General features: G+C 39.3%; 1 protein-coding gene across 1 annotated transcript in view; it reads right to left on the bottom strand.

Annotated features, from left to right (window-relative positions):
- Window positions 1-4,598: 4,598 nt before the first annotated feature.
- Window positions 4,599-11,979, bottom strand: part of LOC120518965 (protein phosphatase 1 regulatory subunit 36) — a 35,154-nt gene continuing 27,773 nt past the window's right edge. The window contains exons 10-12 of the mRNA XM_039742008.1: window positions 9,303-9,493; window positions 6,894-7,088; window positions 4,599-5,246 (exon numbers count right to left, since the gene is read on the bottom strand). Coding sequence (XP_039597942.1) covers window positions 4,991-5,246; window positions 6,894-7,088; window positions 9,303-9,493 — 642 coding nt within the window. The 3' untranslated portion in view covers window positions 4,599-4,990. The remainder of the gene's footprint in view (window positions 5,247-6,893; window positions 7,089-9,302; window positions 9,494-11,979) is intronic.

Genomic DNA, 11,979 nt, shown 5'->3' with positions numbered 1-11,979 from the left:
AGGAGAGAGATAACACTTGACAAGTCAAATAGGGTAAAGCGAGAAAAATATTTTATAACAGAATACATCCGGAAACTAAATGTGTGCTAATTACAAATGCAGATTTTATTGGTTTAGATACCTGCTTGCATACATTTTGCTAAAGAGTAACAATTAGAAGAAACAAATGTCCCACTCACCCCCCCTTCTACGGGAGGTGCTTTTGGTTTATTCCAAATAGCCGGGTGGCTCGTATCGCACTGTTAGGTTATGTGGTGATTGTTTCTATTCACAATTGATATGTGTGCTTGCAGATTTACTTTCGAGTTTGTTCTTTAATGCCATAGTTTATTTGTTAATATCATAAATGTGTATCTTTCACAGAGGCTGAACTTCACTACCCATAATGCTTAAGACAGTTCTTCTACTTCCTTTAGGGTTGATTTCCGGGACGAGAGGCGGGCTTTTCCGTTTTGTAATGTAAGGTTATGTGTAATAATAAAACTGATTTGTTAAGTACAGCTTTAAGCATCTAAACGACAACACGTCCAATGAACAAAGGCAACAAGAAGCACAAAGAAGGAGGGACTTAAGGACTAGTGTATCCACTGACCAGAGGTTCTTAAATGCCCGACATGATCGAAACAGACGGACCTACCATTGTATCACTGTGCCCGTTTTAACAAACATGAGTTTCGCTATGCTAGTTTCTTGTATTCTGATGGTTTACAAATATATTTAAATCTGATGGGTGAGTGATACTGCTTCACCTTGATGTAACCGTAGATGATAAGTGAGGTCTCATTTATTTTAAAAGGTATGTACACCAATCCATTGTAAGTACATCGTTCTCTCTACATGAAAGGTAACGTTTAATAAAATAGCATTGACATTGGAACTTAATATTCCTCATTTTTTGTTAATGTTATTTAAAATATGTGTGTGACCGTGCAGTCAATTGATATTGTTTATACAGGCGCCTTTTACTTACTGATTATTACTGTCTGGGTTGCCGTGTTATATCTTAAATACAGTATATTTTAACAATTACTGTAATCGTTCTGAATGCTGGAGACTTCAAACAAGGAACCGAACGTCTAATGTTGATGCTTTAAAATGTCAACCTGTGGCTCATTGGGCAAGTCCGACCTCATCTTAAAGCGATCTATTACCCTGTTATTGAAAGTAGCCGCTCTCGTATTATCTAGGTCAAAAGTGTTTTAAGGGGGTGGAGGGAGAGTATTGTAAATATCTTACTTTTAAACTTATGTAACATTTTAATTTGTACTTGCAGACAAATAACGTATCTATGCCGCTGATCTCAACCGAAATAAGGTCACATTCATAAGCTTAACTCGAGCACTTTCAGTTCTGAAGCCAGACAAGATTGGGTCTGTCTGATACATTATGAAAAGGCAGGTGATTGTGTAATTGAGCAGAGACAACATATTCGGTTATTGCAGCAAAGAAGTGGAATGTTAGCAACGAGTCTACTGTATAGTGCGATACATCCGTTCACATCATGCCCTGCCATCTTGGTGTGACTGCAGCAGTTTTTTCTTCAGAGGTATTTACAGTCACAGTGAAAAGATGAAGTATATTAAAGATGAAAGTGAGTAGTAGGTCAAGAATGCTGGTGATAGCCCTCTTTTTGTCACCAATTTAATAGTGTAAATGTTTTATAGTAAGCTGTGTGTATTCAAAGGTACATTTGTTACTGATAACTGAAAAGTAGTCAAGAATCATCGAAATATAATACCTCTGACATTTTTTTTTGTTTAGTCTAATGTTGCAGAATAAGAATTTTTCTTATAAGTTTGCTGTGAACCAAATTTTCACTGTAACTTTATTTGTATTGTAAAGTATACTTTATAACATCCATTGATCCATTTTTTGAAACTAGTATTTCCTGCAACAGTATTTGTAGCCAAAGCCTCGGCCAGTAGCATAGGCTGTAAAACAGTAATGTGCACTTTACAGGATAATACTCCCTCACCATGCCAGTTTGAATGTCTTTCAGCATCATGTCTTCAGACTCCAGTGGGGGGGGGACATCCTGGCCAGGACTATTAGATTTCTTAAAAGTTGTTAGGCTTGTGCATCTCACAGCTTGTGAATAACATCTTGACCATAAATTTAGCCAACAATAGCTTTAGATGTTTTTGTTAAACGGCTTGTGGGCAGTTGAGCATTGCTGCTGCCCTGCTTTGGTGTATTGGTATTGCCGTTTTAATTGTATGAGCTTCAGGCAGCTGATGTTATTATAGCAATACATTCTCTACTTTTATAATAATTATAGGAAACCTGGCAATTAATCACATCATCAATGAAAATAAGGACTTTAAAAACAAAGGCTACCCTAGTAAAAACAAAATTATCACATTCTTTAAATTAGAAGGCCAAAAATTACAGCATAAATGGAGAACAGCAACATCTACAAGGTGTACTCTGATTAATACTTAAAATTGATATGCAGAAATAGATAGATACTTTATTAATCCCAAGGGGAAATTCACATAATCCAGCAGCAGTATACTGATACAAAGAAACAATATTAAATTAAATAGTAATAAAAATGAAAAGAATTAAAATAAAATTAATGTTCGCATTTACTCCCTCGGGTGGAATTGAAGAGTCGCATAGTGTGGGGGAGGAATGATCTCCTCAGTCTGTCAGTGGAGCAGGACAGTGACAAAAGTCTGTCACTGAAGCTACTCCTCTGCCTGGAGATGACACTGTTCAGTGGATGCAGTGGATTATTCATGATTGACAGGAGTTTGCTTAATGCCCGTCGCTCTGCCACAGATGTTAAACTGTCCAACTTTACTCCTACAATAGAGCCTGCCTTCTTAACAAGTTTGTCCAGGCGTGAGGCGTCTTTCATCTTTATGCTGCCACCCCAGCACACCACCGCGTAGAAGAGGGCACTCTCCACAACCGTCTGGTAGAACATCTGCAGCATCTTACTGCAGATGTTGAAGGATGCCAACCTTCTCAGAAAGTATAGTCTGCTCTGACCTTTCTTACATAGAGCATCAGTATTGGCAGTCCAGTGCAATTTGTCATCCAGCTGCACTCCCAGATATTTATAGGTCTGCATCCTCTGCACACAGTCACCTCTGATGATCACAGGGTCCATGAGGCGCCTAGGCCTCCTAAAATCCACCACCAGCTCCTTGGTTTTGCTGGTGTTAAGGTGTAAGTGGTTTGAGTCGCACCATTTAACAAAGTCTTTGATTAACTTTCTGTACTCCTCCTCCTGCCCACTCCTGATGCAGCCCACAATAGCAGTGTCATCAGCGAACTTTTGCACGTGGCAGGACTCCGAGTCATATTGGAAGTCTGATGTATATAGATTGAACAGGAGCGGAGAAAGTACAGTCCCCTGCGGCGCCTCTGTATTGCTGCACACAATGTCAGACCTGCAGTTCCCAAGACGCACATATTGAGGTCTGTCTGTAAGATAGTCCACAATCCATGCCACCAGGTGTGAATCTACTCCCATCTCAGTCAGCTTATCCCTAAGGAGCAGAGGTTGGATGGTGTTGAAGAAATATTAACAACCCTCACTTTTTCTTCAAAAACAAGTTAGACCTAGTTATATCTAATATTAGTAGCAGTGACCGTATAGATTTTTACTAGATAATACACGATTAAAATTCTGAGCTTCCAGCTCAGTTAGCAATGGGTGACAATATATTCCCCTAGTGTTTCCTGTCTTAAGATAGTTTTCATTAAATATGGGATGGGGAATTTTATATTGAATTTCTCAAATAAGATTTGCTACCTGTGCCTTGGACCCAATTTCAAGTACCTGGATGAGAAAGATGTCTGCACAGACATCAACACTGGACAAATGAACACCTAATTATTTAACAGTACTACATATGATTAGTAGTTCTGTTAGAGGTTTCTTAGCTTTCTCTTCTAAAATGTGATTTAAATCCATTATGTTGATAATAGTTAAAATCCAATTTCAAAAATTACGTTTTTCTATAGTCCTACTAAAAACTGTTCTCTGAGCTCACACCCTATCCAATAAGAAAAACCATTTCTGTGTAGTGTTCAAACATTTAAAAATAAAAAAATGTGAATTCCCTCTGATGCAAGAAATGCCACCATTATTATGCTTTTATTTTTAAGAACACCTTTTGCTACTCGAGCATAGCATTCTACAACACAGATTTGAGAATTTAGTCTTAAATGACTTTCTAATTAATTGGAGTGAACAGGACAGTGCTCTATTTCCAGAGCACAGGCACACGCACATCCCCGCCAACTGTCACTTCAAAGTCGCCAAACAACCTAACCTGCGTGTCTTTGGGATGTGGAAGAAGAGCAAGGCAGGACAAAAACTTAGATCACTAAATGTGAATGCAGAATAACCTGCCTCTTTGTGCATGTGTTCATCCATTTTTGAACCTTTGTTTTCTATCATTTAGTATTGGAATCCACCCAGGCCAATGTTAGGCTGAGGTCAAGGACCAGCTCTGGAAGGGCCAGCTTCTTTGAGATTTGTTAGGAACCACACAATAGAGGGAGACATACATATTCTGTACAAAAGCATAGGTTTTTGAAACACAAATCTGTAAAGTATGGTGCATGCATTTCAGCCTGTCATTAATTGTCCAACCCTGAGATGTACTTCGGTGTTTCACGTTGTTCCCGCATTAAAATCTTTGCAGACTCTGTGCAGCACCAACAGTACTGAGCCTAGCAAATCTTCACAAATGCAGTCATAGCTTTGTGTTTGGCAAACACTTGTACTGACTTGATCTGACATAAGAAATGCATAACGTTTTTCTTAGAAATCTTTCTCTGCTTACATAATTACCTAGTAAATGTATGATTTAGTTTAATTGATCCTTGTGAATATTATAATTATTAATTAGCAAAGTTCCACATGTTGGACTTCCTAAACTTTTAACAGTTAAAATCACAGTTTTGGTGTAACATATAATTTTGCATAATAATGTTGAATATAATAAACAGGTTTTGACATTGAACCCTTTTATTCTGTATCAGAATAAACACCCTCTGTGGTAGCTCTTGAAATGACCGTCACTGGTCGACTCATGTTGCCATTTGACTCATTTAGACCAGACAATTGGGCCCTTGATGCAAATGTTGTTTTACTCTTTCTCACATTTTCATCGGTTCCCTTTTCTTCAGTCTCAGTCTCTTCATTTTCTTCTTCACGTTCTGTATCACGAGGTATCAGGGTCTGTGGGTTAAAATGTCGGAGAGGCTCTCCAATGATTCCAATCCTTCAAAAAGCAAACAATAACAATGGTGGTCATAAGATAGCATACAATTCAAAATAGCAAGCATGTTCTGAAGTACCTCCCATCCATCAATTTTCCAAGCCCCTCTCATCTTTTTTATTTCGGGTTTTTAGCAGGCTACCTCAGCAGTTTGGATGGGACATATATGGAATATGCTACCACAGTATAGATGGAACAGCAGCTGCAGTGAGTTGTCATTTAATTTGTGTGCCATGTAGCATATTATGCCGTAATAGTGAGATTTTAGTGTAGGACAGTTGGAGGCCAGACACTGAAAATGTGCACTTTACTGACAGATCCTGTTTCACTCCTAGTGACCAAAGACTTGTGCATTTGGCTAACTAGCATCACTGAAGTGGCCTGGCATGTGGGAGTGGGAGATGTGAATGACTGTGACTGAAATGGAATGGCCCAGCATCCTGGATTAGTTTGTGCTTTGCACCCAGGATGGGTATCAGTCAAGTGTGACACAACAGGGCTGTAGAAGCCATGTTGGATGGGAATGTCACTGTGGTCTGCCAGATTTATGTTGCGCATGATCAGAACTTCCACACATGCACACTGTAAGTGTACACCACCTCACACTTTATGGCGCTACCTGATCTGCTTTTAGCATGGGTAAAAAACTTAGGACATATACACGCATGTGTGATGTCACAAGCTGAACAGTAATTCAGCCAGATTTGCCCCCCGCTTGCAATAAATAAAATACGTGGCAGTATTTTCATTTGACGGGTACATAATGATAAAAAAAAAAAAAAAAATTGTTCTGCATAGATTCATTGTACATAGTGTCTTCACTACTGGATTAAGCATTGTGTGTTCCTTGCTACGTAGCACAGATCGGGTACTGACTGGGACATCCTCCTGAGTAAATATCGCTAATCCTTTGTATCACAGGTCCTGTGGGTGTGTGTTAGTCGTAGTGATAGAAGCTTGGCAGATGTAGAGAGAGATGAAGGACTCATAGTATTATGGATCTGGGAGTATAATTTTATCTCAGGGTGGCATGGTGAGACAATAGTATCACTGCTACTTCACAGCTCAGGTCACATTTTTGGCCACAGTAATCAGTCCATCATTGTTGGTAGACACTTCTGTAGCCCCCGAGGACCATTTAAAGACCATTGCACCATTATAATTCACTCAAAACTAGTGCAGTTTCTGCTCCCCTATTGACTTTAATGAAGTTAGCCAAAATTCCTGAACATTTCTGCATTTTCATTGAACTTGAGGCAATGCAAATTCAGTGGAGGTTGCTCATCACTAGTCACTACCAATATCTAAATGAGCAGCAAGTACCACATAACTTGTCAACTACATGTAATGGAAGTGGCACATTAATTCTTTAAATAGAATGCATATAAAGCAGACCAGGCTGCATCAAAATTTGGAGTGAAGACCTATAGGATAGGATGTGGCAGTAAGTAGCCCCAGGGCATGACAAAAAGTATGTTTGTTTTCTTCTACAACATACCTGTGGATTAAGACAGTACTTTTCAACTGCCATGGAGATGTTTTATTTTATACTGGGTTGTAAAGATCTCAGTTACTTCAAATTCTTATACATTGCTATTATCTTTTATATTATCTTATTATATTATCTTTTTCAAATAAACACATTCTCACTTTGAAGATAAAGCCGCAGTGATCTCCTCTGATAAAGCATCCAAGTCAAAAACATCTGTGCTGCCTTCTTGGGAAAGATGACGCTGTTTATACAAATGCAGTGCACTTTCTTTAGGAGAAGGCAGAAGAGACACCATTGCTGGGGATCTCTGGTGAATAATGCTCTTTATCGATGGCCGCTTGGGAAGGCTCCTCCTAGAGAAAAATTTAAAAATGATAATGTTGTTTAATGCCATTTCATGGTGGAACACTGGTGAATTAAGTAATTCACTCAGTCTCTCATGTATGTAGACTGAACCTGCAACTTTGAGCTTTAAAGTCCAGATTCATAGTCACTGTCATGAAGTAGCATCACATGTCACAAATAAATAATTTTTAGTACATTTAAAACTCTCAAACCTGCCTTATACAGTGCATCCGGAAAGTATTCTCAGCGCATCACTTTTTCCACATTTTGTTATGTTACAGCCTTATTCCAAAATGGATTAAATTCATTTTTTCCTCAGAATTCTACACACAACACCCCATAATGACAATGTGAAAAAAGTTTACTTGAGATTTTTGCAAATTTATTAAAAATAAAAAAATTGAGAAAGCACATGTACATAAGTATTCACAGCCTTTGCCATGAAGTTCCAAATTGAGCTCAGGTGCATCCTGTTTCCCCTGATCATCCTTGAGATGTTTCTGCATCTTAATTGGAGTCCACCTGTGGTAAATTCAGTTGATTGGACATGATTTGAAAAGGCACACACCTGTCTATATAAGGTCCCACAGTTGACAGTTCATGTCAGAGCACAAAGCAAACATGAAGTCAAAGGAATTGTCTGTAGACCTCAGAGACAGGATTGTCTCGAGGCACAAATCTCGGGAAGGTTACAGAAAAATGTCTGCTGCTTTGAAGGTCCCAATGAGCACAGTGGCCTCCATCATCTGTAAGTGGAAGAAGTTCGAAACCACCAGGACTCTTCCTAGAGCTGGCTGGCGATCTAAACTGAGCGATCGGGGGAGAAGAGCCTTAGTCAGGGAGGTGACCAAAAACCTGATGGTCACTCTGTCAGAGCTCCAGAGGTCCTCTGTGGAGAGAGGAGAACCTTCCAGAAGGACAACCATCTCTGCAGCAATCCACCAATCAGGCCTGTATGGTAGAGTGGCCAGACGGAATCCACTCCTTAGTAAAAGGCACATGGCAGCCTGCCTGGAGTTTGCCAAAAGGCACCTGAAGGACTCTCGGCCCATGAGAAACAAAATTCTCTGGTCTGATGAGACAAAGATTGAACTCTTTGGTGTGAATACCAGGCGTCACGTTTGGAGGAAACCAGGCACCGCTCATCACCAGGCCAATACCATCCCTACAGTGAAGCACGGTGGTGGCAGCATCATGCTGTGGGGATATTTTTCAGCGGCAGGAACTGGGAGACTAGTCAGCATAAAGGGAAAGATGACTGCAGCAATGTACAGAGACATCCTGGATTAAAACCTGCTCCAGGGCGCTTTTGACCTCAGACTGGGACGATGGTTCATCTTTCTGCAGGACAACGACCCTAAGCACACAGCCAAGATATCAAAGGAGTGGCTTCAGGACAACTCTGTGAATGTCCTTGAGTGGCCCAGCCAGAGCCCAAACTTGAATCCGATTGAAAATCTCTGGAGAGATCTTAAAATGGATGGCTCACCGACGCTTCCCATCCAACCTGATGGAGCTTGAGAGGTGCTGCAAAGAGGAATGGACGAAACTGGCCAAGGATTGGTGTGCCAAGCTTGTGGCATCATATTCAAAAAGACTTGAGGCTGTAATTGCTGCCAAAGGTGCATCGACAAAGTATTGAGCAAAGGCTGTGAGTACTTCTGTACATGTGATTTCTCAGTTTTTTTATTTTTAAAAAGTTTGCAAAAACCTCAAGTAAATTTTTTTCAAATTGCCATTATGTGGTGTTTTGTATAGAATTTTGAGGAAAAAAATGAATTTAATCCACTTTGCAATAAGGCTGTAACATAACAAAATGTGGAAAAAGTGATGCGCTGCAAATACTTTCTGGATGCACTGTATAGTTGAGAGCTGTAGCCTATCCCAGGAGCACCCCATTAAACTAAACTGAATGGGGTGCCAGTCTATCCCAGTGTCATTGATGTTATGTTAGTTGGAGACTCTAAGCTAAACCCATGAGTGAATATGTGAGTGTGCTCCCCATTCACGCATGTCACTTGGATTGTATAGGAGATACTCAAACCATTTCATCTGACAGACCTCAGGTAACAGACTGTAGCCTCAAATAGAAAAGTAGTCAAATTTTGCCTGTTTTTTCAATAATACTCAAGTTTTCACTTAGCAGACCTGCTTAGGGGAGTGTATTAACACTGACCATCACCATTATTTTTAGCCTCGTAGTACATGAGTTTCTCACTTACCTCACATTACTAGGAGAAGCTCTGCCACCTTTGGATACAACCTTTGCTTTAGATTTCTCTTCTATCCTCACTCGCCTTATAGCGTTGAAATTATCTGTGCGAAAAAGTCTGTAGACTTCCTCCTGAATGCCTGGCAGGTCCTTCCGTCTAAACGTCACCCAGGCCACATAGGCACAGTAGTTGTAGATGCACTAAATGCAAAGAAAATTTATTAATAAGCTGATACAGTCAGTACGTATGACTTTGCTAAGTAGTTTAGAATGTTTTACGAGATAAAATGTAAATTTGCAGACCATTTTAAACCTGTTGAAAAGCTCATGAGATATTAACGCATAATTTTTTTTTTTTTAATCATCAGAAATATTTTTTTAAAGAGCTAGCTTAGTACTTTAACCCTGTAAATGACTCCTTATTTGATTTTATTAACATAAAGTGCAAACAGTTCCATATACTGTATGTTATACTCTTTCATAGACTTCACTGAAAAGGTAAAAAAAAAAAATAACCAGACAGGACTGTGGGGGCAGTTTTTGGATGTGTGTTTGTGGTGAGAAATACAAGAACACTAAAGTAACAATTTTGGTGATTAACTGTAAGGTTTTGCCTTATTTATGTGCCTTTCAACTAAGATTAAATCTAAAACATTTTGGTAATTAAGTCTTTTGAAGAACCAATGCAAAAAAAAAAACAACTGTTCAGCGTTGAAGGTGTCATTATGTTGGGGGTGTCATAAATGTTCTAAGTCACCTTGGCTAAAGGCTTCAGCCAAACAAGTAAATGTTATGTAAAGTTAATGAAATATTAACAAACAAATCCCAGCTTCAATCTGGAGGTAATGCTTTAAAAGTAAAGCTCACACAGCTACAATTTTACAACCTGCCATCTTTGGAACCCCCAGAGACAAGGAGGAAAAAGTCTCTGTTCATTTAACAACTTTTCATAATTAGGAGACATTTATTCAAGGGAAACCATTTCAGATATTCTGAAACAGGTTTAGCTTGAAGATGTCACAGAGTCTTGAAAACACTCAGTCGTGACACTGCCACTGGATACTTGTACACATTATGTATACCAATTGATCGTGTTACTTCATCTTCACGTTCAGTGCACTAACTTTTTACACACAGTATGTTTGAAGGTTCTGGTAACACTAGCAGTGTAATAAAGCTCTCTGCTATCTGCACTGACTTATGTAGGTTTCTTTTCCTTGTTTATTGCTACAAATTCCTGACTTCTGAATGTCGGTGGCCACAGTGAATTTATTGATGGCTCTTTAGGTTTAACACCAAATACACATTATAACATTGGATTTCCTCTCCGTGAATCTTCTCATACACCCAGAAGAGGCACAGACTCAATGACAATCAGCTTCTACTAACGTTAGGACAATGGAATTGAGATGAACATTCTCTATTTCTATTACATAGTGTGAATAAGTATGTTTTTGGAATAACATCACAAGTGAAATATAAACTAGATCCAGTTTAGTATTACATTTATATATTACGCTGCCTGGTAAAAAATAATAAAGTCACCACCTCGATTTTATTAAGCAAATAGGTAAGACCCTTTCATCGGATACGTAGTGCAGTGATTAATATGTGTGAGCTGGCAACAAGTTAATTAACCCTAACTGATGCAGTCAGTAGCTTCTCATTTCTTAAATAACCATGTCAGGAGAAGGGTGCAATTACTGGCCTGCATCAAGAAAAAAAAACAACTAAGGAGATTGCTGAAACTACTGAAATTGGGTCAAGAACTGTGCAACATATTATTAAAACCTGGAAAGATAGTGGTGAACCATCATCATTGAGGAAGAAATGTGGTCAGAAAAAAAACCTTGAATGATAATGATCAGATATCAAAAGGGTGAGACGGGCTGTAGAGCGGACTTCAGTGTTCAGCATGGTGTCAGACAATAGTGTTAAACTCCTTAGAGCGGACGATTTGCCAAATTTTTCTTCAATATCTATCATATGCTATCACCCATATAAAATACAAATATTATGTAAGTTTTAGAAATTGTATTGTTAAATGAAAACCAAGATATGCTGAAAATCTGCTACATTCAACTTGAGTCAAGAGATTAAGAGACATACTCTTACAAACCTTCCTGTATTAAATAATATTTATTTAATAGCAAAATGTTTGCTTTTGGGCAGCACGGTGGCGCAGTGGTAGCGCTGCTGCCTCGCAGTTAGGAGACCTGGGTTCGCTTCCCGGGTCCTCCCTGCGTGGAGTTTGCATGTTCTCCCCGTGTCTGCGTGGGTTTCCTCCGGGCGCTCCGGTTTCCTCCCACAGTCCAAAGACGTGCAGGTTAGGTGGATTGGCGATTCTAAATTGGCCCTAGTGTGTGCTTGGTGTGTGGGTGTGTTTTTGTGTGTCCTGCGGTGGGTTGGCACCCTGCCCAGGATTGGTTCCTGCCTTGTGCCCTGTGTTGGCTGGGATTGGCTCCAGCGGACCCCCGTGACCCTGTATTTGGATTCAGCGGGTTAGAAAATGGATGGATGGATGTTTGCTTTTCATTTTTCACTTTTAGTAAAAGTCATGTGTGAAATATGTTTGAATGGAAATAAAAAACTTTTACTGTTACTGTTTTATTTTACTTTTACTGTTTATATTACCGCCTGTTCTAGACATCTAATACATTTTGAAATCTAAGTAATCAGCATAGACC

Source organism: Polypterus senegalus, chromosome 18 (genome assembly GCF_016835505.1).
Source record: "Polypterus senegalus isolate Bchr_013 chromosome 18, ASM1683550v1, whole genome shotgun sequence".
Taxonomy (NCBI): domain Eukaryota; kingdom Metazoa; phylum Chordata; class Cladistia; order Polypteriformes; family Polypteridae; genus Polypterus; species Polypterus senegalus.
This window is presented reverse-complemented; position numbering and strand designations above follow the sequence as displayed.